The sequence below is a fragment of the Scophthalmus maximus genome, chromosome 14, assembly GCF_022379125.1.
Source record: "Scophthalmus maximus strain ysfricsl-2021 chromosome 14, ASM2237912v1, whole genome shotgun sequence".
NCBI classification, from domain to species: Eukaryota; Metazoa; Chordata; class Actinopteri; order Pleuronectiformes; family Scophthalmidae; genus Scophthalmus; species Scophthalmus maximus.
Window position 1 is genome coordinate 1,590,307 of NC_061528.1, and position 27,996 is coordinate 1,618,302.

The following is a 27,996-nucleotide window of genomic DNA, read 5'->3' on the forward strand; positions in this document are numbered from 1 at the left end:
TCTTAATATTTTGACTTTATCCTCATAATATAACGACTTAATTCTCCTAAATTTTACAACTTTATTCTCAATGTTCCAATTTTTTTTCTCTCAATGTGGCCCAAATACTCCGTCACATATTACTGACAAAGTTTATGGCAGAAAAAACTTTATTTTAGCAACAAACGGATCGATAAAATAATCGGCAGTTTAATCAACAATGAAAATAATCTGTTGCAGCCAGGCTAGTTAACATCGATGGATCAACTTGAATAAGATTTCTTTTACTTTATTCGTTAGAAGGAACTTTAGTATCATCATAATATTATGACTTCTCTTGCAATCTTATGACTTTATTTTCTTGTAATAGAACGACTTTATTCTCGTAATATTATGACTTTATTCTCGTAAATTCATGACTTCATTCTCATAATATTATTACTTTTTTCTTGCAATCTTATGACTTTTTTTTCTTGCAATAGTACGACTTTATACTCGTAATATTATGACTTAATTCTCATAATATTATGACTTTTCTCTTGCAATGTTATAACTGTATTGTCTTGTAATAGTACAACTTTATTCTCGTAATATTATGACTTTATTCTGATACATTTACGACTTTATTCTCAAAGTCTCCAATTTATTTTCTCTCTCGTTGTGGCCCTAATACTCCGTCGTATATTACTGACAAAGTTTCCTTTAGGAAAAACTAATTTTTCCTAAAGGAAACTTGAGTTGATGTGGACCAAAGCAAAACAAACATCATGGTCAAACTCGGCCCGCTCCCGGTGCAGTCCCTGTGTTTGACCGCTAGGTGTCCGCCCCCCGGGGAGTCACCCGCGCGGCGAACGGGTTAAAAGTTGATCCGTGTTCTGGGGCTTTGTGGGCGGAGCCTGCAGCTGGGACTCTAACCGGACCGACGGGGCGGACGACACTCGACCTGGGGAAGAAGAGTCGCGGTGCGCGGGCAGAGTTGTGCTCTACACTCACGTGTGCTTCCTTCTCCTCTCGCAGATCGACCGCACTGTGAGCCGCACCGCACCGGGCGGAGACGCGCCATGACGCGGGCGCAGGAGACGCTGCGGGGCGGCTGTCCGCGGGGCTGGAGGAAGTAGTGGAGACCACGGAGGTTGTGGGTCTAGAGGAAAAGTCCGGACGCGGATCAACAGGAGGACGCTTCGTGCACAGCCGAGGAAGGGAAGGGAAGAAAACAATGGGGGAGCGCTCGTCTGTTCGCCCGGAGTCCTCCCGGTGAGCGGAGCTTAACCGGAGCTGGAGATGATCTGGATCTGAACGCGCCCCATCACCGACGGGACTCGAACCGAGAGGTTCCGATGGGACAGTAACTCGGATCAAGTGATTCAAAAGAGAGAGAGAGAGAGAGAGAGATTGTGGATTGTGTTCCTCTCCCCGACACCATGTGCGGCGCGGGGACGTGGATGTGGCGAGCGGCGCTGTGCTGCGTGCTGCTGGGGAACCTGCTGCCCCCGGCCCGAGGTACGAGGACCGGGCTGCACGGTCCTGAGGATGTCCACACGTGTTCTCCTCCTTTATCATTTGTGTGTGTATATATACGCATATACATATATATGTATATGTGTGTGTGTGTGTGTGTGTGTGTATATATATATATATATATATATATATATATATATATATATATATATATATATATATATATATATATATATATATATATATACATGTATATGTACGGGTATATGTTAATGTATATGGTATATGCATATATATATGTATATGTACGGGTATATGTATATATATATATATATATGTGTGTGTGTTTTTGTATATATATACATACACACATACACAAGTTTGGACACGCTTTCCCATTCAAGTGAATAAGAAAGCGTTTCCAAACTTTTGACTGGTACTGTATATATATATATGTATCGTCATCTAATCTGTATCAGAAACAGCAGCAGTGACAGACCTGACAGTTTATTTGTTGTTGCCATGGAGACAGAAGACGTGGACAGACACGCTCATATTCTAATCTTCCCTCCTCACAAACTTATGTTAACATCAATATGAGTTATCACATGACACTCTTGTTTACCTCAGACACCTGATGACCACTGACCAGGAAGCTGCATCATCACCTCCCACGTGTTTTCCCTTGGGAATCTATAAAGTTTAGTTATTGTTCCGCACTAACGATTATTTCATTATCGATTAATCTCCCGATTAATCCGATTAGTTGTTTGGTCCGGTCAAATTGTAAAAAATGTAGATCGATTAGTAATCGACGACTAAATGAATTGGCAACTATTTTGATAATCGATTAATCTGTGAAAAAAAGTCAAAAATTGTTTTATTACATGTGAATATCTTCTGGTTTCTTTGCTCCTCTGTGACAGTGAACTGAAGATCTTTGGTGTGTGGACAAAACAAAACATCATCTTGGTTTGGTGAAACATGATGGACATTTTTCAGTATTTTATGAACCAAAACACTGATCGATTTATCGAGAAAATATTCAACAGATCAATCAGTTATGAAAAGAATCGTTAGTTGCAGCCCTAGAAAAATGTTGATCGTGTTTCCCCCAAAACCACAAGATGATGTTTTGTTTTGTCCACACACTGATATTCACTTCACTGTCACAGAGGAGCAAAGAAACCAGAACATATTCACATGTAAGAAGCTGAAATCAGAGAATGATGTTTTTTGTTATGTTTTCATAAAAACTATTTGAACAGATTAATCGATTATCAAATTATTGGTGATCAATATAGTTGTCGCTCACTAATCGATTAACTGCTGCAGCTCTCGTTGCCACTGTGTCACAACATTGGTGTTTCAAAAAAATATTGTGATGTGTATTAAAAACACTAGTGTCAGTCTGTAGAGTTCACGCCTCCTTCAAGGAAACACATGATTCCTGTGGTGGAAATGTTTAATGAAAAGTGGTTTGATGTATTTGAGCTCAAACATATTTAAAGAAAGTGGATTGTACAAACCCTCAAACATCTCAAACACTAAAATGATAATACAGTATTGGTTTGCGTTGCTGTTCTTTTCCTGGTCCCTAAATCTAAGTCCTGTTTTCAAATGACACTAGAGATTAATTGTTCTTGTCAGTCTCAGTATTTTAACCGTCCCTCACTGTGATTTCTTTTTCCTCAGGTCTGAACATGTGTATGAGTGGCAGCGCGACGTCCTGTGAAGAATGTCTCCTGATTCACCCCAGTTGCGCCTGGTGCGCACAAGAGGTACGACCTCACCTGCTGAGTGACCGAAGCTCTCTTGTGTGGTTACGTCTAAAGAAAAACAATCAGTTATTAAAATGAGCTTTCTTGTGCGTGTGTCTTCTCCCTCATTCAGGACTTTGGGAGGGGGCGGACTCTGACGTCGCGCTGCGACTTCAGTCAGAACCTGCAGAAGAGGGGCTGCGAGGCTCCGTTCATCGAGTACCTGGCCAGCAGCACCTCGGTTCTGGAGAACCGGCCCCTGAGCTCTAAAGGCTCCGGGTCGACCCAGTACGACGTGGTCCAGATTATGCCTCAGAAGATCTCCCTCAGTTTGAGACCAGGTAATGTCTTATGAGCACTTCACAAACATGAGAGGAGAAGGTTTTCACTTTGAAACCATTCCCTCTGCTAACTGCTCACGGTCCACCTGCCCCCGTCCAGGAGACCAGACGTGGTTCGGCGTGCAGGTGCGGCAGGTGGAGGACTACCCGGTGGACCTCTACTACCTGATGGACCTCTCGCTCTCCATGAAGGACGACCTGGACACCATCCGCAACCTGGGCACCAAGCTGGCACTGGAGATGGGGAAGCTCACCAGCAACTTCCGGCTGGGCTTCGGCTCCTTCGTGGACAAGAACATGTCGCCCTTCTCCTACACGGCGCCCAAGTACCAGGAGAACCCCTGCAGCGGGTGGGTGGTGAAGACCACAGGGATAATCCTGAAATAATAATTTCCTCTATAACTGTCTTCATGAATCATGTGCAGTTTGATAAAGCAGAGTGAAGCACTAAGTGAACAGGAGCAGAATAGATGGAGGGTAAAAAAAGCTGTGGCTCACACACAACGTTTGCCCCGGAGGTGAGACGCTAACTCGCCGCCTGCCATCGCGCATCACCTCCCATCTAGGTCATGGCCCCGGTTGTGTGTGTGTGTGTGTGTGTGTGTGTGTGTGTGTGTGTGTGTGTGTGTGTGTGTGTGTGTGTGTGTGTGTGTGTGTGTGTGTGTGTGTGTGTGTGTGTGTGTGTGTGTGTGTGTGTGTGTGTGTGTGTGTGTGTGTGTGTGTGTCAAGTGCACCAGGGGAAACGTTAAAGGGATAGATGACGATGTTTTGACCCCAAACAACTCGTCTGACTTCTGTCGTTGCTCATCCTGTTTTATAACGAAGAAGGAAACATCCTACATTTAAATCCACTGGATCAAGAATCAATAATTCCGCTGTGATTACGATAACATTAATGTACAAATCGAGTCACCACCATGTTTATTTAAAACAAATGGCACAAATAACCGTAGATGATAAAACGAGGCGCAACTTTGTTTTTTTGCTCGTTTCGTCCTGATGTGACGTCCAGAGGAAACACGCCTCATCTCATCTCATCTCATCTCTCTCTCTCTCTCTCTCTCTCTCTCTCTCTCTCTCTCTCTCTCTCTCTCTCTCTCTCTCTCTCTCTCTCTCTCTCTCTCTCTCTCTCTCTCTCTCCTCAGATACAAACTCTTCCCCAAATGCGTCCCCACCTTCGGGTTCCGCCACATCCTGTCGCTGACGGACAAAGTGGACCGCTTCAACGAGGAGGTGCAGAAGCAGATGGTGTCGCGCAACCGGGACGCGCCGGAGGGCGGATTCGACGCCATCCTGCAGGCGGCTGTTTGTAAGGTGACGAACTCAACTCAATCTAATTTCTTAACCTCGTGTTACGTGAGGAAAAAGTCCCAAGAATATTTTAATCCACTGGAAATTATCCCAGATTTTCCCCCTGCAGCAACCTGAGCAACCTGGAGGCTGTAATTCACTAATACAGCGTTGGATTAAAATAGTTTACTGCCCCTTTAATAAGATGCATTTCGCGCCCCTTTTGAGATTCAACGTATGGACCATGACTTGGCAGCACATTGTAGATGCGGGGGGGGGGTTGTCCCCGTGACAAGCGTCTGGCCTATTTACTTGTTAATTAAAAGCACCGTGGGGGTTTGACAGGAAGTTCAGTCTGGTGCAGCTGGTTAAACACGAGGACGAGTCACTCGCTCGCTCGCTCACAGGCCCGGTCGCGTCCCGTCGTCGTTTAGTTGTTTTTTTCCTTCTCCTCAGTTTAATTGTTTTGTACAGGAAGAGAATTGACTCCCGCCCCTGCGACTCGCTGCTGCCTTGTAATTTGCTCGGGTTGCTCTGTTTCAAATGCTCTGGGCGTCTCCCACAGGCCCCATGGATCATCAGACGTGGTCAGGTCCGACGTTAGATCGTTTTATCCTGAATATACGACTAAAAATAGTTTTAGTTTTCAGGGAAACGTTAGAATTTCTTTCATGGACATGATTCCATCTTCAGTTTTCTTTTGGCTGTGATTGTTTTAAACCATTTAAATCCCTTAGTGGAACTGTGGGAAAGCAGAGTTTGGACTGAACGTTAGTTTTTAAAGCTCAGTCTGGTCCCACGGTTCCTCTGACGGCAGCTCAGGACAAATGCTGGACGAAGGAATCACGAAGGCCTTCGTCATGTCGTGTGCATTAGTCACCACGTCTGTCCAACGCCTGTTGTTTCCTGGTGATAACAGACAGACTTTGTCCTCCTGTTGACGTGTGGTTGATGGATCTGAAGTTTTCAGTGAAACATCCAGGCCAATGGATTTACAGTAAATCTATTTACTAATACACACAGTAGCTGTAGTGACTGTGTCTGTAATCCCAGTGATAAAACCAGAGGAAGAGATTTTAACAAACTTCTCCGACGTGCTTCACCTCCGTCCGCAGGAGAAGATCGGCTGGAGGAAGGAGGCCTACCACCTGCTGGTGTTCGCCACGGACGACGTGCCTCACCTGGCTCTGGACGGGCGGCTGGGAGGTCTCGTGCAGCCGCATGACGGACAATGTCACCTCAACGACCTGAACGAGTACAGCGCCTCCACCAAGATGGTAAGACGAGCGGCTCACTGGTGATCGTGGACAGACAACGACGTCTCCGTTATCGTTTTCATTTTCTTTCAGTCAGGTTGTGAAACGATACTATATTTAACAACTTGACAGCAAAAGTAAAGAGTAAAGTAATGAAAATAAATAGCATATCATGAATTGCAAAATAATCAAAAATAGAAAATGTGACGTCTGGTTTCCCTCGTCGTTCACCGGCCTTAAAGGGCCAGTGAGAGATTTGGAGAGCGATTGTTTTTTGTTGTTGATTTGTTTGACTGCCGTGGTCGGGGATCGAACTCCCAGCCTCAGGTACGTGAGACGCACGCGCTGACCACGAGGCCTCTAACGACAGCTAGCGTATTAGCTGAATTTGACAAAAAGTGTATTGGATTAAAATCGCATACGGCCCCTTTAACATGAAGCTAAGAATCGTAACTGTACCTGCGAAACCTCAGGTTGCCATGGAGATCAGATCCAGCGAGTAAAGAGACATTCCAGAAAAAGTGTACAGACTTTTTATGAAATAAAACAGAGTAAAACAGGAGCAGTGTTGCGTGAGAAAAAGTCCCAAGAATATTTGGATATTTTAAATTATCCCCGATTTTGTTGCAGCCACTTCACCCTGCAGCTTTACAGTTTGTTCCCCTTCGGAAACCTGAAGCTGTAATTTACTGTAATACAGCACATTGTTCAATAAACCTCAGACTCCAGCTGAGAACGGACGTTGGAACTTCCAGTGTTTACTCAGAGAACGACTGCAAGATAAAATTCCTGACACGCTGTAGAGACGTGTGTTTTTTTTTTATAAACTTTATTGAATGCAGCTGAAGTCAAACGGCCAGTTACTGAAATTCCAACGTCATTAACGGTAAACGGCCCGTGGTGGTAATTGCGGAGGTGGGAGGGGCCAACGCACGTGTTCACACCTGGAGGCCGCCAGTAAAAACCTGAGTGGAGTCGAGTGGATCCGCAGCTCGAGAGCGTGAAGCGTGGAGGAATGTAGAAATATGTCTGGCCCGACTTTCTCCTCGGAACTCAAATAACCGACCGCTGAGTTTTCATTCCAGTTGAAAATGGGAATTTTATTTTTTCCCTTTTTTAAAAATTTAATTTGGGGGGAAAAAAATCACACACTGGAAATTTTTCTCTCATGATTCGTTCACAGACTGTCAGAAAAACAACGGACGCGTTTCAAAAGTAGATCAGTGTCATGTGGACGGTGATGTGCTTCTATTTACCAGGGAATGTTTTTCATTCCTCTAAATACAGATATTTCAAAAAACAAATGGACACGTGAGCTACAGTGTAGAAACACTTGTGGTGTCAGAAAATATGATGTTCTGTGATGCTAATCAAAACAATATTGATTTTAGATTAGTAGTCAAAGATTTGTGACAGTGTAGATTGTGTATTTAGCAGTGTTGTAATCAGATATAGATTTATCGCTTGATCGATAAAAAAATCGTTCGATATGAACTTGAATTTTACAGATTTAAGAAATGATGTGTTTATTTTTTAACATTTTAACTTAAAAAAGGGTTTATTTTCTTAATTCAAGTTATATTTTAGTTTTATTTATATTTAATTATATTAAAGTTTCATCTTCCGAAATTTGACTCTCGAACTCCTTCTTAACATGTTTTATGCAGATGATGGTGTGTTATTTATTATGTGACAGATTTCCTAATATTAATTTTTTTTAAATGCATACATTGTCTCGCTTACGTTATTGCAATATTTGGTAATATGTCGTATTTGTTAAGACCAAAGTATTGTTTAGTTGACACTGTAGCAGAAAGTTGCTCCGTGGAAACTCACAGAGTTTAGAAAACGTCAGCAGGGACGAATATCTGAAGGCTTTCCCCTAAAAAAAAGAAAACATTCCCATCTCTCTGCCTCTACAGGATTATCCTTCTCTGGCTCTTCTGGGAGAGAAACTGGCTGAAAACAACATCTTTCTCATCTTCGCTGTCACAAAGCGGCTGTACGTTATTTATAAGGTACTCTCCAGTTCTTCTTCTAAGACCACTTTCCTTTCCTGGTCCCCGTTTCCACGCTGGCGACAACTAAGGCTGTCGTCTCTATTATTTGTTTTGGAAGAATTTCACTGCACTCATCCCTGGAACGACGGTGGAGATCCTGGATCAGGACTCAAAGAACGTCATCCAGCTGATCATCGCAGCGTACAACGTGAGTGAGCGGCAGGATTTCCTGTTTGTGTTCTGTCAGAGGGATTTGGGATGAAGAAGGGGAGGACGAGGGGGGGAGGAGGAGTGAAGCTCCAGCTGACACACGGGCACAGGCTGCAGTTCTCAATGGGGCCGTAACGCTGAAGTGGCTTTAACAGCTGACTTTACTGTAGTAGTATCATCCATCTAGCTGCTTCCAGACAGTTACTGAAGTCCGGACGTTTTCCCATCCGGAAAAAGTTCAGGAAAATGCTTCTCACTTAGGAAATACACATGAAAAAATATCTAAACATCAGAGAGACTTGTTTTCAACTGTGTGTCAGAAGTGGACACACGCGCTCTTATTGGTTGAATACGTTTTTATTACATAAAAGCTTCACGATCACGGCAGAGGAAAAACACGGACAGGGAAGATGAGATGAATAAAATATCGACTAAATGACATCAACAGAATCATACGAGCAAGATTATAGAAAAGTTTTTACTTTAAATTAGATTTAAAATTATCAACGCTAATGTGGGACGGGAGGAGACGGAGAAAGCTCCGCCCCCTAAGACGATGACGACGAAGACGAACAGGGGGTTAATGTGGGGAAGAACCCACGTGACCTGTAGGCTGAATATTTGACACACACACACACACACACACACACACACACACACACACACACACACACACACACACACACTGAGGCCTGACATTCATCTGCCTGTTTAAAAAAAAAGTTTAATCAATTTGTTTTCCGGAGCTCTGCTCTTCCCGCAGTCGGGCTTTTTCCCACTAAATGTTTCCCTGTGTGGGAGGAGCCGAATGACGACGGTGTGTTTTCTCTGCGACTGAAGCTGGTGTCAGACTCGACGTGCTCGCCGTGCGTGCGGGGGAGGGAGGGAGGGAGGGAGGGAGGGCGCCTGAATGAAGAGCTTTGACTTCACGGCCCCTTTATTAACATTCCAGCTGCCACATCACATCCACCACTCTCGGGCCTGTGAGCTCCACGGGCCTTTGCCAAAACACAGCGAGGTTATGTTGTGTAACCGTTATGTTGTTTTTTTGATTCGCTGCGACTCACGTTCAGGGTCAGAAAAGTCTTGATGATGTGCGAGAGCGAGGGGAATGATCCCGTGTTTTTTATCCCTGGCACAGTGACATCGCTGTTAAATGCTCACGGAGCCAGACGCAGCTGGCAACACACACACACACACACACACACACACACACACACGACCTGCAGCCAGGCGTCGCACACATTGTGGTTGTGGTGAGATAAAACTATTAAAAAAAAAAAACAGGGCAACACATTCCCCATGTTTCTCTCTTTCACGCCGAGTTACAGGCACGAAAAAGATCCACTGAGGTGGTTTTAATATAAACGTCTTGACATGTCGCTGCGGCTTCACGTTCAGTTTGTGCCCCTTCGTCACCGCGGGGGAAACCCCTGTGAGATAAGTTCTCTCAAACCTTCTGCTGTGTTTCCCTCCTCCTCAGAACATCCGCTCCAAAGTGGAGCTGACGGTGTGGGACCACCCGGAGGACATCAGCCTGTCGTTCACCGCCACCTGCCAGGACGGGAAGCCGCTGCCGGGCCTCAGGAAGTGTGCCGACCTGAAGATAGGAGACACGGTGAGTTCCATCGTCGTACGGCTGCATGTTTTATTCATCCCGCTGCTGAGTGTTCCAGCAGCCGCCTCACCCACTGGACAGCGTTTTACTTTTTTGGGGTTATGAAAAATGCATCTGAAGCTTGAACACGGGGGATATAAAAAAAAAAAGAGTCTGTGGCTCGTTCTGCCAGACGTTTGGCAGAGTTCCTCTGTGATGAAGCCAAACTGAGGGGGAGTTGGGAGGAGGATTTATTTTCCTTCTCCCTGAAACCAAACACCTTCACCAGGCACCTGTGGAGGAAAGTCACAGCGACTCGCCGAGTTTCTGACACAGTGATATATATAAAGATTTAAGCTGCGTTCAGGAACAACAGCAGCAACTGCAACAATATTTAGTCTAATAATCATCGAGGCGCTGGAGTATAAAGTCTTCTAACTCATAGATCTGTTCCTCAGAAACTGGACTTTCTGCATATTCCCATCAGCTCCTGTAGAAACACGCAGCGGCACAGTCACACTGACTCCTCCCCCTTTTTTCTTTTGAAGCCGTTTGATTTTAAGCCCGAACACGTCCTCGGAGGAGTCGCAGCGTTTCGCATGTTCTGGCTCCGGAAGCTGAGCAGAGACTCGTCTCACGAGCCGGTTCGTTTTTAAACGAGGAGAATCTGGATCAAAACGTGTGAACAACCCCACTGTCGAACAAAAAATCTCTTGGCAGAAGTTTATCTATTTTTTTCTTTTCCACCACACGCAGTCCACATCAGAGCCCGACGGATTTTATCTGTCGGCTTTTATCGTCCCATGTGATCGTCTCGCAGACGCGTCTGTATCTGCCCACACGCAGCGATACGAAAAACTCATTTTACAAGATAAATGATGCAATAAAAATGTGCATATGTGTTTTAAAAGATTGTTTATTTTCTGCACGTGGAGTTTTGCTCATCACACCGAGTTGCCCACCAACTTGACCTTTTTTTTTGGTAAAGAAGACATAATGATTTACGACCGGTCTTAGCGAGGACGAGACCAGTTGGTGCCACAGACGTAAATCTGCATCAAGATACGACCGACCTCCCTGTCGACCAGACGTTAAGACCAGTTGGTGCAACCGCTCCCAGAAAAGGAGGTTTAACGGGTTTGTGATGCATGTGCCCTGCTCTTGGGGATAATGTAGTAAATGTCTGTTGGCATCGGTCTGAAGGTTTTTCTTTGTCACTGAACAACAGCCGAGATCAGGTACATCTTCATCCCTCCCTCTCTCTCTGGATGTTAATATTCTGCACAGGCCTCGGCTCAGAATCCTTTGGAAATGTGAGCGAGGGGCGGCTTAACACACGGGGAACCTCACCTCCCCCCTGCTCCTCTCTCAGCTGGGCGTCGGAGGAGCTGAGGGGTGAATGAAAAGGGTTTACTGGGCCTCGCTCGCGTCTTTTCATCCTGAGCGCTGAAAGGAAATGGAGGGGTCCAAAGCTTCCCAGCCTTTTGCTGAGGAGGATGTGGCCCTCGGCCCCCAGGGTGTCAGTCACCTCGTCCTGTGCGAGAGCTCGCCGCCGCATGTCAATGAAATCACACAAAGGGGGCGGGGGGGGGGGGGGGGGGGGGGGGGGGGGGGTCTGTGGGCCGTGAAAGGAGTGTGTAGATAAACCCGGGACCCTTTTCACTGTAACACTCGGAAGACGTGAATGCGACCACTGCAACATTCCACAGGTTCTTTGAATCAGTTGAATCTGATTGTGTTGTTTTTGTTCGAGCTTCTCAAGGGGTTTAGTTTTTCTGTGCCACTTAATTGAATTTTCAGTCGGTCATAAAAATTCCATCATCCCAACATGATTTGTCCGCGGAATAAAAGTTTTGTCTGTCGAGACCAACATGTCAGTGAACGCCTCGCACGCAGTTCCTCAGTGAGTCTTTAATGTGTTACTGTCTGCAGGTGAACCATTAACCCTCGTACAGTACGTGACCACGGTTCCACCCAATCTTGTTTCTGAATGATGTGACTCACCCGTCATGTGTGTTCAGGCATTTTCTCAATGGGTTTGACCTCCTCACCGTCAACCCCCCCCCTCCTCAGATAGTTGTCCTAACCAGCCACGTGATTGGACGGAAACTGGCCTCCTCCTCGCGACTCACATTTACAGTAAATTAATATAATTGTGTCTCTTCCCTCCGTTAACTATTTGTTTCCCGCGCTGAAGTGGAAAGGGGGAAGTCCGGGGGCAACATGGGACGTCGGCCTTTTTCCTGTATCCTGAGTCGACTTGTCTTGTATGTGCCACTTATGCCACGTCGGCTCCTCTCGGGGGTTAATTCAGTCCAGTGATGTTGATGAAGCGACGCGGGGTCATGTGTAGTGCAACGGCCCGCAGACCGGCCGGCTGCTGCCAAGCCCTTTGTGGGGCGGGTTGTGTTTGTTCAAATGAAAGGACGCAGGCTGGGATCAGGCCACTGAGGGATATGGAAGATAAAACTCCTTATCTGTCCGATCGTCTGAACCCCGCGTGAACCCTGCCGACGGAACAAACAGGAAGTCATTCACAGCCGCTTTGTACATTTCCTTTTTGAAAAAAAACAACTTGTGCATTCCGTCTTCAGGTTTCCTTCAACGTGAGCGTGGAGGCGAGGAGCTGCCCTGCCCGCGGCGCCGACCAGAGCTTCACCATCAAGCCGGTGGGCTTCAAAGACCGCCTGCAGTTGGCGGTGGACTATCAGTGCGACTGCGGCTGCAGTCGGACGGCGCAGACCAACAGCAGCATCTGCAGCTCCATCGGTGCGTCTGCTCCGCGAGACGAACCTTTTGAAAGAGTCATGAAGCATCGTAGATGTTAGACCAACAATTTCTGGTCCCCTCAGGTACGTATAACTGCGGGACGTGTCGCTGCGAGCCGGGCTACCTGGGCGCCCGCTGCGAATGCCAGGAGGGCGAGGCCAGCAGCACGTACCTTAGCGGCTGCCGCGAGGCCGAGGGCAAGCAGGTGTGCAGCGGCCGCGGGGAGTGCAGCTGCAACCAGTGTCTGTGCTACGAGTCGGAGTTCGGCAAGATCTACGGCGGCTTCTGCGAGTGCGACGACTTCTCCTGCGCCCGACACAAAGGCGTCCTCTGCTCTGGTAGGAACATCACCTCCTCATCCTCCTCCTCCTCCTCCCCCCTCATCCTCCTCCTCCTCCTCATCCTCCTCCTCCTCATCCTCCTCCTCATCCTCATCCTCCTCCTCCTCATCCTCCTCCTCCTCATCCTCATCCTCCCGTACACACACACACACACACACACACACTGTCAACTCCTCAGACCTGCTGCTTGTTGTGAGTTATAATTACACATGGTTCACATTCACGATGTGGAGTCGTGTCTCGTACTGAACCTGCTCCGAGTTTGTCTTTGTACTTTGGCCAATTCTTTTCGGCACAAGTACAAGTACTTACATTTAAGTACTTGTACTTGCCCCTGCTCGAAAAGAAAAAAAAACACCTTCGCATTTTGTTGGATCGCAGCTTTCATGTGTTGTTGGCATTAAATGTGACAGCTCCCGTGTTTTTGTACACCGTGCGTGTCTTTTGGCGACATGCTGATTCAGTTGTCTGGTGTTGGAGTCGTGTTTGGTTCAGGAGAAATGCTGCTCTCGGTTTATTATAACTTTATGTGATTTGTTTTGTTTCGCGCGATGGGCTGTTGTTGCTCCCGGTTACCGAGGTCACTGGGGTTTGATACCAGAGCCCGACCGACATCGGTATCAGCATTTTTTTTTGTGTGGACGATACATGGCTGTAAAGAGGGATCTGGTGCCGTCGTGTTGGAGTCATTTTCTGATTGCGAGGACCTGATGAAATAGAAGTAGAGAGGAATAACTTTCTCCGTTCATCAGTGATTCGTGCGCCGGTGCCAACACAGAGTCCTCGTCCTCTGAGCTGAAAGGTTTTGGCCTCGTTTGACCAAAGTGTTTTCCCAGAACATTCAGTCCAACATTCTGCTGCGGGACGTCCTGGCTGCAGAGGGGTCGTGGTGGGGGGAGGTTCACTGGCTCGTCCCCAGGCCAACAACTGTTCCTTCAGCCCACAGAAGGCGCTTTGTGACCGTGGGGCTCCCACAACAACAAAGCCTGCCTGTATTTATCTTCCCCCTCCAGTAGAAACAAGTCTGTGGTTGGTTCAGGACGGACTCACTGTTTGTTTGTTTGTGCCGATCATTAAATGTGAACAGTCCACTATCTTCTGCCTCTTCTCTCCTCTTCTCTCCTCCGTTGTCAGGGAGGTTGGAGCCATAATGAGTTTCCTCTAATGACACCAAACACCATGAAGCCTCCTCCTCCTCTTCCTCCTCCTCCTCCTCCTCCTCCTCATCAGCACCGTCCTCAGATTAATGAACTCAAGAAAATTATTGTCAGAAATAAAAGGTTATTAAGGTTTTTTTATTATGATAGCCAAGAGTTTTGTTTGATACAATATATTTTCTTGATTTTGTTTAAAATTGCCTTAAATCCAAATAGTTTTTTTGATACTGATATATTGATTTCAGCTTTAATTCAAGATTCTAATGAGCAGAAGTGAACGTCTCTGAGCTGATGCTCCACAGACGTTCAGCATCAACACAATACTGTCAGCTCTGTTTAGCTGAAAGCAGGAAGCTGTGAGGAGGAGGACGCATCGTATCTGGGGTCAGTCAGGCGACCTGACCTCTGCATCTGCTCTGCTGTCGCTCTCCGTGTTTATCTCTGCATCCTCACGGTGAACGACAGACAGACAGACAGACAGACACACACACACACAGACACACACACACAGACAGACAGTCCTCCTCCTCCTCCTCCTCTTCCTCCTCCTCTTCCTCCTCTTCCTCCTCCTCCTCCTTCCTCCTCTTCCTCCTCCTCTTCCTCCTCCTCCTCCTCCTCCTCTTCCTCCTCCTCCTCCTCCTCTTCCTCCCTCCCGCTCGTTGGAACTTGACTGAACTTGACGGCTGCAGACAAAAGACCCGAGGTCTGCCAGCTACGAGGCCACACCCTGATCCCATCACTTATAATCTTCCCTCGGAGACGTCGAGGTGCTTTGAGCTCTCCCGTCTTTTCCCCCTGACCTCGTACGCGGGCGAACTTGAACCCAGACTTTGGCACAGAGAGTGTTTGGGTTTCATTTTGTGGGCTCAGCGCTGGAGTCCAGGAAGCCCATGGCTCAGCTCAGAGACGATCCCCTGGCAGTCACTGTGTCAGCCTCAGTGTTTACCCACAGACAAAAGAGAGAGGAGAGGGGAGAGAATCACAGCTGCATGGAGACACACTGTGTCGTCCGCAGCGTGCCGGACCAGACTGCTGATGGGAAAATAAATCAAGGAGAGCTCCTGAATTATACTGATTACGTCACGCTGACACCCACCAGACACACAAGTGGTTTGAATCCATTTACACGACATTAAAACTTTGTAAAACCTTGAGGGGGAGAAGAAAACGGAGATAATTATCTTTCCTCTTTTTTTATCAGCGGCGCTCTCGGTGGCGTCAACAGACGAAAACGCCGACGCAGCAAAATGTGTGTGTTTAACAAGCAGCTGGAGTTCACAGAGGCGGTCGTCATTGTGTCGCCACGTCGTTGTTACGGGCTTTTGTGTTCTGCTCGCGGTGACGCCGCAGATCGCCGAGAGCAGAATCCAGAAGGTAAACACTGTTTTCACGGCCGCTGATGACTGTTGTCTGTCGAGCGCGTGATGTTGTTCACGCGGGTCCGAGAGGCCGACGCCTGTAATGTGTTCCTTTTTAGTTTTTAGTGAACTGAGAGCAGGTGGGTCATTTGAAAGTTGTTGTTTCTCTTCCGTCCGTGTCACAGAGCAGATATCGGCTGATGACGAGCGCTGGTTCAGCGTTCGAGAGCGAGCCTGTCTCGGCCTGCGGAGGTTTAACAGCCCACATATTTCAGCTGTTTTTGCCCTGAAAGGAACGAACACACACACACACACGAACACAAAGATGAGGTTGTATTATTGTTTTTACAGCCTGTTAACAGAGCCACATCAGCGAAAAAAAATGTTGTTTTGAAGTCTGTGGTGTAGCACATGGGACTGATTTCAAAAGAGAAACAGATAGTTTGGTAACAAAGTGAAGTCGGAACTCGAAGAAATAGTTTAACCATCCAAAGGAACGGGGCTGATTCGCTGTGTGACGTGACGATGGATGGATTTGACATCAACGTGTTGGTACAAACGTGGGAGATGATCACGATGGACGCTGGAGGGACGCGGCCGTCTTCACCGACCCGCTCGCCAATCGGCCCGAAAGGTCACATGTCGTGAGTAGACGCCAACTTCGTGACGAGAAGACTTGAAATTCGTGCCACTGGCCTCACTCGCTCAAGCTGAAATATTCAGCCAGTCAGCGGGACCACGAAGGATCCTTCCCGAACGCAGCATCACTCCGCTGCTCATCAACCTCCGCTGGTCGACACACGGTCCAGATCACCAACGCCTGCCTGCAGAGCGATCTCCGGGTCTGCAGGCGTCCGCTCTGCCCCGCGCTCTCTCGGTTCCTCCGAGGAACGTCGTGTGGCCACCGCCGTCCCTGAACAGGAGCCTGAGTGGCATCTGAATCCGGCCTTCTTGAATCTCACATGACCTGACTCGAGTCCTCCTAACTCACCGGCGTCGTCTTGATTCTTGAGGCGCCGTTAATCTGAGGAAGTGTCGAGTGAACAGCTTTTAACTTTCTGAGTTCGTAGAGACGGACCTCTTGTGTTTGTGTCTCCTTCTTATCAGAACACAGTGCGTCTTCCCCTTCACCCCTGAAGGAGCTTCAGGAGCCGTTCGTCATGGGCAACAGAAAGTGTTTCCACTGAACTTTTGTCATCTCAGATTTTTTTTGTTTGTTGTGGAAACAAAACGTCTCCTTTTCTCGCCTCCTCAGCAGTCTGATGCTCGCTGACTTCCCTCTTCCACAGAAGCTGCAGATATTTACTGACTCGCACGTTTTCACTTCTGTCTCCGTCTGTACTTCGGCGGCGTCCAGCTTTGCGGAGGTGTATATTTAGGGAGACTGAAATAAGAGTTGACCACAAATGGGCAGGAATCTCTCCACCAGCTGCCTGAACTCACAAAATAAGTACCTTTTTTTTATTGGACACTTTAAAAACTTAGAGTCTAAACAAAGCAGCCCCTCACGTGGTCGTGGCCTTGGAGCGAGTTTGGATCCAGAACACGACGACGGGAGCAGCTACTGTTTAAAAAAAACCAAAACTGTTTCTCTGTACGTGACACTGAATCAAAGGAAGACACTCCCAGACCCGTCTGAGCCTGTGGCCCGACTGAGTAATCCTACCCCTCAGCCTCCTGTGTAATTAAGTGTGTGTGTGTGTGTGTGTGTGTGTGTGTGTGTGTGTGTGTGTGTGTGTGTGTGTGTGTGTGTGTGTGTGTGTGTGTGTGTGTGTGTGTGTGTGTGTGTGTGTGTGTGTGTGTGTGTGTGTGTGTGTGTGTGTGTGTGTGTGTGTGTGTGTGTGTGTGTGTGTGTGTGAGTGAGTGATATTGTTCAGCCGTCAGAGCTTGTCATTTAAAGTCGTACGATCATATTCTGCATTTCTTCCCAGACGGGCCAGTCTGTGATTAGATGTGTTTAACTTTTCTTTTTTTTTTAATCCAGTCAGACAAAAGAGGGCAACGTGTGGAAAAATTAAGTGAGGAGCCGGAAGTGGCAGGTTTCAAGTTCTTCTTTTATTGTTTTATTTCGCTGTTGTGGGATTAATAAAGAATTACCTCGGCCTAGGAGTTTATTTTTTTTTCATCTGCGTTTCTTAGTTGGTTGGCAGGAATGGATCTTTTCCCTTTCTTTAAAGCCCCAGTGTGTAATATTTAGTCATTTTCTGGCACCATCCGCTGGTGAAGTTGCAAAAAACGCAACCAACTGAGCGACCGACAGGGGACACTTTATGGTGTTGCACCTCTGATTCCATGTCCTGTTTCCGTCAGCGTCTGAAAGTTCAACGGAACGCGACGTATTCTGGAGCGTTTAGTTCAACAACCGTATTCAACACGACGTAGAAACATGGAGACTCACACGGAAGTCGGTCCACCTCATGTGACTATATCTAACTCATATATGAACAGAGTTATGGACAATATATTCAACTTCTGTGAATAAGTTCTTATTAGTTCATAAGTTAAATATTAGACATTGCAGCTTGTAGCGTTAGCCTTGGCGGAGGTTATGCGCCACGGCACTTTTGTATATACACTATATATAGATTCATAATCTGAATGATGTCGAGCTTTCACTTTATATGTAAACAGGAAGTCGTCGTCTCTAGTTTCCTGCTGTTTCTGTGGAATTTTCCCCATCATGTATCATGTTTTTTTTGCTGCAACCAAATTATTTTGAAAATGATATACAGGTATTCCGATTATGTTACGGCGGGATTTCCCACAGGAAATTGTCAAGGCGCTGGAAATAAACCCTGTAATGTTTCTTCCCTCCTCCTCTCCAGGGGGCGGAGCGGCAGCAGCAGTTACCTCTTTTCCCCTAAAATGTACAAATTCCTGGTGTGACGCAGACGCACCGGGGGGAACCACAGGCATCTCAAATATTCAGTGGAGCTTCGAGTCGAGCTCAGCTGAGAGCAGAAAGTAGGGCAACGCTGCAAATGTGGGAGGTCAGAGGGCGAGTTTTCTTTTCACACACACACACACACACCCCTCTGCGTGCTACCACATCGCATCAGAGCGTTCTTCATGAAGCGACTGAGTTCAGTTCAGTGTCGGAGATGATTCCTTCAGACCAGAACTTCAAAGACTCTGATATGAAACACGATCACAGGCTCCTTCGTCGCCGTTTCAAAAGGCTTTTACATTTCTACATCTGAAAAAACTACTTCAGACGTATGGTAGATGCCCAGTGCCTTTTCTTCTTCTTTGTGTAAGCTTCTGTCACAGTAACAGATAGTGAGATTTTGACGGTGGCCCTGAAGTGCAAATCACAACGACAAATCAAAAAACATAACGACAAATCAAAAAACATGACGGCAAATCACAAAAAACATAACGGCAAATCACAAAATACATCGGCAAAACATAAAACACGTTTAGTCTTTCCTTATACCTCAGTGAAAACAGAGAGTCACATGTCTCCGACGCCCGAGGCCTGACGCGCTGCGCAGCCTCTTCCCAAACAACGAGACGAGGTCTGTAGATACTCTGACGGCTTCACATCTGCATCGCAGCAAAAGAATAAAAACCACACTCGACAGAGAACGATGTGTGGATCGCGTCTTTGTTGACGCAGGAAACGTTTGGTTCCAGATGTCACAGATCATCATCATCATCATCATCCTCTCTGTGATTTTCACAAGAGCAACAGATTCCGTCGAGCTCCCGTTTGATTTTGCTGCAACGTTATCGTACACATCTGTACGATAACGTTGCAGCAAAATATGCTTCTAAAAATAACCTGACGGCTCATTTCCTCTTCGTATAATCTCCCAACTGTTTACTTAAGCCTGTTTAAATATGATGTTGAAATCCAGTACAAAGAAAACACGGGGCTGCACTTACAGTCTGTCTCCGAGCTGTAATATACTGCTGCATATGGTTAAATGTGAAAAATATATATTCTTTGAGACCATAATTGTGTCATAACAGTCAGAAGAGCCAGTGATTCAGCTGACTACACAGTTTTCACCAACCAGAGCTGCTGTGGCGCCCCTGTGTTTGAGTCTTCACCTCTTCTACATTGAATGTTATACAACGGCAAATTGTGCCTAACTTTTACTGTACATGTGAAGAGATGGTTGTCGAAAATCAGACTACAGTAAAAGTGAGAGTACAGGTGTAAAAATGAGAAAAACGTAACTGCGTTCACTCACATTTATTTTTGGTATATTATGAAAACACAACTTTTAGCTGCGCATCGTTTCATAAAGCATCGTTCCTTTACAGAAGAGGGTCATATTTTTCTTTTAAAATGCACAAAGAATGAGTTTGTCCAGACTTTTCTCTCCACTGTTCTTCCTTGTTTTTCTCAGACTGCTCAGCAGCAGGAGTGAATGAACTCAGTGATCCGTGAGGAAGTGAGCAGGGGCTGGGAGACCCTGTTGCACCAGGCGGATTACTCTGGTTCCCTGCTCCGGTTCCCTTGTGCACTTGTCCTTCACTGATCCGATCACCGACAGCTCTGAAAGCGTCACCTGCGCCTGAAAGAGCAGGAACGGTTTGCGGGAGATGCATTAGCTCAGGACAGCGAGGCGTTTCCGTCCGAGCGCCTCGGCCTCATCTTTGGCTGCTTGTCCGGGCTGACAGAACGTCTACGGGAACGTCATGGCAGCTCTGAAGGATCTGAACTCGTTCCACGTCTCCGCCTCCTCCTCCTCTTCGGCCACAGCTGTGTTTATCGTGAGCAGCGTTTTAATCTCCCCGTTTAGCAGTGAGTCAAAAAAGTCCCGACGGTGCAGCCAGGAGAAGGAACGCCGGGAGGACGAGGAGGAGACCGCGCACTTGCTTCCAAACATCTGTTTTGAGGTCTGGACGTGGAATTTGTGGTGTGTTGACTGCTGGTGATCTCATCTGACGCGGTGCCAGTTCATCTGAAGGGGGGGTCGCGACCAAAACATAGAGAGGGACGTACCTGGCCAGAGTGTCACTGGGTGGAGACGACTCCACCGTCGAGCGCGGAGCCAATTTGGCGCGCTGCCGAAAAAGCTTGACGACACTTACTTGAAGGAATAACATGAATAAACCCAACCTGTGAATATTCACCCCCCGTTCTACCTCCCACATACTCCGGCAAACCTCCCCTGAACAAAAGTTAGACAGGAATGCCGATGGGAAAGCAACAACTCCCTCGCTCACACCCAAACTTTATGAAAAGTTGTTTCCATCGCGCATTTTGCACGTTAAAGGGAAGTGGGCAATTTTGGAGAAAGCTTGTTTCTCTTATTGTTGTTGTTGTGATTTCACTGCTCTGGCCGGCTGCTCACCCGCGACCTCAGGAGACGGATGCTCTCACCAGGAGGCCAAGACCGCAGAGATGCAGCGCCACCTGCTGGCACCGAGCCGTTTGGTTGGTTGTCGATTTACAGAGCCGGCGCACACAGAACCGACAGCTAGCGGGCCTCGAGGAAATATCTGCAGATTTTTACAAAATTGTATTGATTTAGAATCTCTTACTGCAGCTTTAACTCTTTTTTCGCAAAAAGGCAAAAGCCCACCTCAGACGAGCGTATTAATTTTTTTTGGGCGCAATTAAAGTTATTTCCTTTCTTGTGCCCGATGTTCAGCGCCCACGTCTGAGGTCATATTTCATATTTCCAGTGTCGGTACCGTGACTCAGCCACATGCCACTCGTGGTGGCGGCCGAGCTTTTGGGTGTGGCGCTCCAGACTCTGGCCCTCAAGCGAAAACCTTAAGAATACAAAGTTCTGCAACACGCTCAGGAATAATAATTTGGTGTTTACACCAAGAACAGAAGGAATGTGTTCCGTGCGTGTTCGTCCGGACAGGAAGTTGCACAACCGAGATAATGAGGCCGAATGTTTCTGTGACCTCGTTCAGGATCGTCCAATATCAGTCATTCTGCTATGAGATTCTTTGTATTAATTCACTTTATTGTCAGTTCTGCCAAACTGTATGAGCCGGATGTGGAGAGGCTCGGAAGTCAGTTTCTCCCAGACCGAGGATTTAAAAAATACTAAGAATAAAAACAAAAATACTGGGAATTTAAATATTTATAAGTCAAGCCGGGAGTCGAGGGGAACAAAAGTGACTCCCGGCTTGACTTATAAATATTTAAATTCCCAGTATTTTTGTGTGAATTGAGCTGCATTCTGTCAGAGCAGTTTTCCCGCGTCAGGATCATCACCACCTCTCGTCTTCTGGACCGTCGTCTGTCGCTCAGTGCTGCCGATGGTTTCTCCTGATCCGGAACCTGGAATCTTTGGAATCTGACCCACTGGTTCCCGCCTCCCATTCTCCTTTTCTGTCAAAACTCCTCATCACCTTCCTTGGATGTGGTCTTCGTGGTGGAACATCTGGTGTGAAATGAGCGCGTCCAGTGATGTCCCGTCCCCCCCGGTCACAGCTGCCGTCCTCCCTCCGTCAACGACGCCTCTCGTGTCGGCGTTCCCAGAAGATCAGCGTGTCGACAGAGTCCAGAGGGGAAGAGGGCCGAGTCCCTGGAGGCCGACTTCCTGTTGGATTGGTTCCAGAGCAGATAACCACTTAATGTGTGTGTGTGGTACAGAAGACGCAGTTTGCTCAGATGTGGCTGCTGGAAAATTCCAGCTGCTCCAGTTCTTTCTGTTTTTTCTTCGCTCTTGCAGCAGAAGGTCAAACAGAGGCTTGTTCAGATGATGGTGCGCACAGATACTGGAGAGATTGACATTGATTATAAATATCTAGATATTGGCAGCGGTGGTTCATGTCACTTGTTGCTCGTTAGAAGTTTCTTATCTGCCGCGTGGCCAAAAGAAAGAAATCTTGACCGTGACGCTTTACAGGACAGTGTGCTGCTGCTTGACGAGTCTGTGTCCGCTGCAGCCCCGACCTCTGACCTCAACCACCTGGAAATATTCACATTTAAGAAGCTGAAATCACAGAATTGTGACTTGAAACGATTTATCGATTATCAAAATAGTTGGCGGTTTCATTTAGTAGTGGATTACTAATCGATAAATCGATTAAGTGTTGCAGCTCCAGAGACATCTGAAGAAATCTGTTTGTTTAAGTTTATACTGCTACTTCTTTATGAATATTCACTTTAGTACTTTTGGATGTATGATATCGTACGTGATCAGATGATGATGAGCCGTGTTAACTTGCTCCTCTCTCTCTCTCTCTCTCTCTCTCGTCCAGGTCACGGCGAGTGTCACTGCGGCGAGTGCAAGTGTCACGCCGGCTACGTCGGCGACAACTGCAACTGCTCGACGGAGACGGCGTCCTGCGTCGCCGACGACGGGCAGATGTGCAGCGGCCGGGGCCACTGCGCCTGCGGCCGCTGCCAGTGCACCGAGCCGGGCGCCTTCGGGGTCACGTGCGAGAAGTGTCCCACCTGCCCCGACGCCTGCGGCACCAAGAGGTGAGCGTATTCAACGTGCGTGCGTGCGTGCGTGCGTGTGAGTAATGGACGACGACGGACAATCTCAACAACAGTTTGACCTTCGACATCTGCTGCGGTGACGAGACGCAGACGAGTTAGAGAACAGTCAAAACACAAACATAACTCACTCATTTACAGACGTAATCTGAGCGTTTATGACTCCGTCGTGAGATAAGTCTCGTCCACATCAGGCTCCGGCTCTTTGAGGTTTCAGGTTTGCGATGTCAGTCGGACGTCCAGTCAAAGAGAAAGTTCCTCGTCTGCGTCCTGTCAAACACGTGACTCTGGGTTTTCCGAGGCAAACGCGTTTTTTTTAATGGAACAACCTGTGACCTTTGACCTGACTTGAGTCAAGAGACGAGTCATCGGCGTAATTCCACAGATTTAATCGAATCTGAGAAGCAACAAATGCAAGAGAGGAAGAAAACTTCCCCATTTTTAGTTTACAAGGACAGCAGGATATGAAAAATTATAGATTTAACTGATGTTTGATGTCCTTTTTTCTTAGAGAAATATAGCAAATCTTCCATTTTTCTAGCTTCTTAAATGTCCTGATCGGATGACTGATGCTCGGACACATTAAACATTTTTTTGTACGTTCACTAAGGAGATTTTGTTTCAACCTCTGTCTTCTTGTTAGTTGCAGCAGAATTACACAGAAGCTACTGAACAGATTTCCACAAAATCATTATTTGGCATCATTTTGGCCAATAAGGAATCCATATTTTCTTCTCCCAGGGGCTGATTCATGGGTCTTGCTGATACTGATGTCTATGAGTGTGTAACTTGATTGAGTTGAAGGACGGTTGGTCGTCGGCGGAGGTTCCAGCTCTACTCACTCAGTTTGTTTGCTGAGCTGCGTCGTCTTCCGCCTCCAGATTTGTCGAGGCGAAAACGCAGCAGGACGTGTTTTTCAGCATCTGACGCTTCCACAGCAAAGATAACAAACAGAATTAAACTAATAAAACGAGTCTCCTGTACTGTAGCTCCTGAGGACTGATGATAAAAGAAGCTCAGTAATAGAAGAGAATAAACTCTGAACCCTCGTCCTCAGGGAGTGTATCGAGTGTCGGCTCTTCAACTCGGGACGACTCGCAGACAACCAGACCTGCCAGCGCCTCTGCAAGGATGAAATCATTACTGTGGAGTCCTTCAGTGAGTACACACACACACACACACACACACACACACACACACACGATCAGACCAGCTGACTGGCAGAGAAAGGAGTTCACATCTGTTCATTACAAACCTCCTCGACTGTCACTGTTCATCAGACCTGAGGCTCCAGTGACGTCAGTCACATGTTAAATATGTCACGTGATCAAGTACAAACAAACAAACTCTCACACTGCGGGGCCAAATGCCATTAATAATAAAAATAATAATATTAGGTTCATCACACGTCTGTGATGAACTCATTCGCCTCCTGGTGTTTACACCATGTTGTCAAGTGGCAGGTGTCACGACCTTCGACCCCCCACGCAGCAGAAGCCGGAGCCACGCCCCCTCGTCTGGCTCCCGTGTCCTCGCTGCTCTTCCTCCTCCTCTCTCCTCCTCTCTCCTCCTCTCTCCTCCTTCCTCTCTCCTCCTTCCTCTCTCCTCCTCCTCTCTCCTCCTTCCTCTCTCCTCCTTCCTCTCTCCTCCTCCTCCTCTCTCCTCTCCTCCTCCTCCTCCTCTCTCCTCCTCTCCTCCTTCCTCTCTCCTCCTCCTCCTCCTCCTCTCTCCTCCTCTCTCCTCCTTCCTCTCTCCTCCTCCTCCTCCTCCTCCTCCTCTCTCCTCCTTTCTCCTCCTCCTCTCTCCTCCTCCTCCTCCTCACTCCTCTCTCCTCCTTCCTCTCTCCTCCTCTCTTCCTCCTCCTCTCTTCCTCCTCCTCCTCCTCCTCCTCCTCCTCTCTCCTCCTCCTCCTCCTCGCCCGCTGAGCAAACAGGTTCCTCAGCTTCTCCTCACGTGAACGTACTGATCAGAATAACAAAGTGACCTCTGACCTCTCATGACACGGACGAGGCAGAGGAGAATGTCTGGTGTTTGTTTTGGTTCCAGAGGTTATTATAAGACTGCTCCGTGTTGGATCCCGTCCCACTGGTTTCAGAGCATCTGACTGTGGCCTTAATCGACTCCACATGTACATTCCACATACTTTGTGCATGAAACAGACGAGGAGGAGGAGGAGGATGAGGGGGGACCAGGACCAGTGACCTCACCTCCCTCCTGAGCTTTTTCAGACATTTAGGCTGATGAAGATTCCCAAAAAAAAACAAGGGCACGGGGACGTCAGTGTCTCAATCAGGGAAAGATTGTTTTGTGATTTCACAGCAAAGAAAGTGTTTGTTTTCTGAGCAGGGAGAGATTGTTCCCTGTTTTCTCTCTTTCTGAATCTAAAGCTGACGATGGATAATAACAATATTGATGATGATAATTATACTATAAAGAAAGTGAGGTTCAACACAAACGTAGATTGTTCTTTGTCCAACTCGAAGAAGTTGATAGAAGTGGATTCAAATCAGCTGAACATCGCTTGAGTTCGTTCGACTTGTTCTTTCGTTTCCTTTGTTTCATTTCGTCCGTTGCAAATGATTCATCTTCTTCTTCTTCTTCTTCTTCTTCTTCTTTCCGTCCCTCAGACGCCGACGACCCCGGCGCCGTGCTGTGTCTGTATAAAACCGACGACGACTGCGTCATGAAGTTCACGTACTCCGAACACGCCAGCGGACAATCCATCCTCACCGCGCTCCAAGAGCCAGGTCGGTGCATTTCAAACTCTTTTATACCTTTGATTGTCGTTTCCTCTGTGTAAGACTCCTCCTTCCCTCAGAGTGCGGCGGCGGACCGGACGCCATGACGGTGCTGCTGGCCGTGGTCGGCAGCATCCTGCTGGTGGGAATGGTGCTGCTCGCCGTGTGGAAGTTGGTCATCACCGTTCACGACCGGCGGGAGTTTGCGCGCTTCCAGAGCGCACGCTCACGCGCCCGCTACGAGATGGTGAGCAGGATCTTTACGGCACGTCGGGTCATAGAAACGTACGAGGGTCTAGTTAAACCTGACGTCCTCTGTTTCCTCAGGCCTCCAACCCTCTGTACAAGCAGCCGGTGTCCACGCACTTCGTGGAGACGGATTTCAACATGTACGGGAAGTCGTACAACGGAGGGGTCCACTGATGGAGGGGCGCGGCAGGACCGGTCCGGCCGACCGATCCCTGGAGGAAACGTGGGCCGGCGCTCGTCACCACCGCTCACGGGACGGAGATGAACTTGAACGTGTCCGAAGGTTTGGGAATTCGTGGCCTTTTTTTCCTTTTTTTTTTGTTTATCTTTGCACCCGCAGAGAAACGGTTTGACTTTGTTTTCTTCCTCCGTGCGCTCGGCTCGCGGCGGCGGAGCCGCGACACATGAACTCCTTCTTTTTGTTTAGCGAGCCAGAGATAAAAGAAACTCTCTCTCTCATGAAGTCCATAACTCCAACTTCACACCACCGTTCACTGTTTGTACAGATCAGACCAGACTTCCACTCATATTTGTATATTTTTATAAACACAAAATTCTCCAGATAATTTCAAATTAAAGGAAAACAAAGCACATATTTCTGACGGTGGCTCTGACGACGTCGTGGTACTACTAATATTTACTAAGCAATAGATGTCTCACCAGGAAGTGTTTGCACAGCGAAAAGATTTACATTTTCTTTAATATTTTCTGTTGGTTGTTGTTGTTGTTGTCTTTGCTCCGGTTGCACTTCGCTTCTCTTCATCTGACGCCGAGGAGACGACAGATCGCGTCCTCCAGCTCCTGAACCCTGAAGGATCCCGTCGGTGTTTCACTCTTATTTTGTCTTTTAGTCACCGAATCACAAGAAAAGACCAAAACCAGCGACGTGACTTAAAATCTCAGACTCAGGTTTAAGTGAATTTGTTCCGATATGACGACGTAAATCTCCGAAAACATGAGGAAAGTATAGATATTACAGGAGGAAACGTTGAGTTTGTTTTCAGCAGCGAATTCATACACATATGGAGCTTTGCGTGATTATTACCGCCAACAAAAAAAGCTTCAACAATTATGAATTTCGACCAACAGATAATTGATAAATAAAGTAAATTAACTTTTTTTCTTCCTCTTCCATTATTTCAAATTCCGGCATCTGGATGTAAATAGAAGTTTTTTTTTGCTCTGTTTCTTGCGACAAAACAAAAGATGAGACAGTTTTTCCATATTGTTAATATTTCACAGGCACAAACCGGTGGAACCCTGAAAGGATCCGTGAAAGGAACCGGAGCTAATTTGGTGTAAAAAGAACCGGAGTTGAGGTTTGTCTCTCCGATGTGTTTTTAAAGGTTCCTCTGTGGCTGAGAAACACAATAAACCACACACACACACACACACACGTTAACAGATGAGTTCGTCGCTGGTTTGGATGTTTTCTTCTCTTTTCTGACTGTGACTGTAAGAAAGAAAAATATATGAAATATGACCGACCCCTGAACTTCACAATCAGAAACACATGTGAACGACTCGCACGGCCTTAAAGCGTCGTCATGACATCGGGTAAAACATGTTACACCCATGATCACATCACCTCGACTGGAGCGTCGGCGGTTCGGCCCCCGGACTGGACGGGCCGGGGGTTTGAGTCTGGCTGGTGAGTCGCCCTCAGACTGTGGTGACGCTGTGTGAATGTCGTAAAGGAATCAAAGGTTGATTTGGGACTTGGGCTGCTACGTTATGAATTCTGTGTGAAGGCGAGTCCACCTTGTGTCACTGATCCCACAGGAGGAGGTGGAGTGTGAGGTGTCGCGTCAGGAGGGGGAGGGGCCTGGGTGAGGGAGGGGGCGGGGACTCGGAGTTTATGTAAATAATTTGACTCGGTGCCAAATGAAATGAAAATGTTTTGAGGTTTTGACTCAAACTCACCGGTCGCCTGCCTCCACACACACACACACACACACACACGTGTTTCTGTAACACACACACACACACACGGAGCAAGAACAATAAATCTGCTTATGTCTAAAGTCAGTGAGTTGTTGTTATTGTTGTTGTGTCTGACTCCGATTTTTT

General features: G+C 47.2%; 1 protein-coding gene across 1 annotated transcript; it reads left to right on the top strand.

The window, feature by feature from the left end:
* The first annotated feature begins 748 nt into the window (after positions 1-748).
* Positions 749-27,950, top strand: itgb5 (integrin, beta 5). Its single transcript, XM_035603597.2, has 16 exons — positions 749-1,479; positions 3,133-3,218; positions 3,331-3,538; positions 3,639-3,888; positions 4,684-4,852; positions 5,944-6,105; positions 8,007-8,102; positions 8,203-8,292; positions 9,778-9,912; positions 12,486-12,660; positions 12,744-12,998; positions 22,699-22,921; positions 23,997-24,097; positions 25,567-25,686; positions 25,758-25,924; positions 26,005-27,950. Exons 1-16 carry the CDS (start codon positions 1,401-1,403, stop codon positions 26,098-26,100), a joined length of 2,412 nt encoding a protein of 803 aa, XP_035459490.2. The 5' UTR covers positions 749-1,400; the 3' UTR covers positions 26,101-27,950.
* The last annotated feature ends 46 nt before the right edge of the window (positions 27,951-27,996 follow it).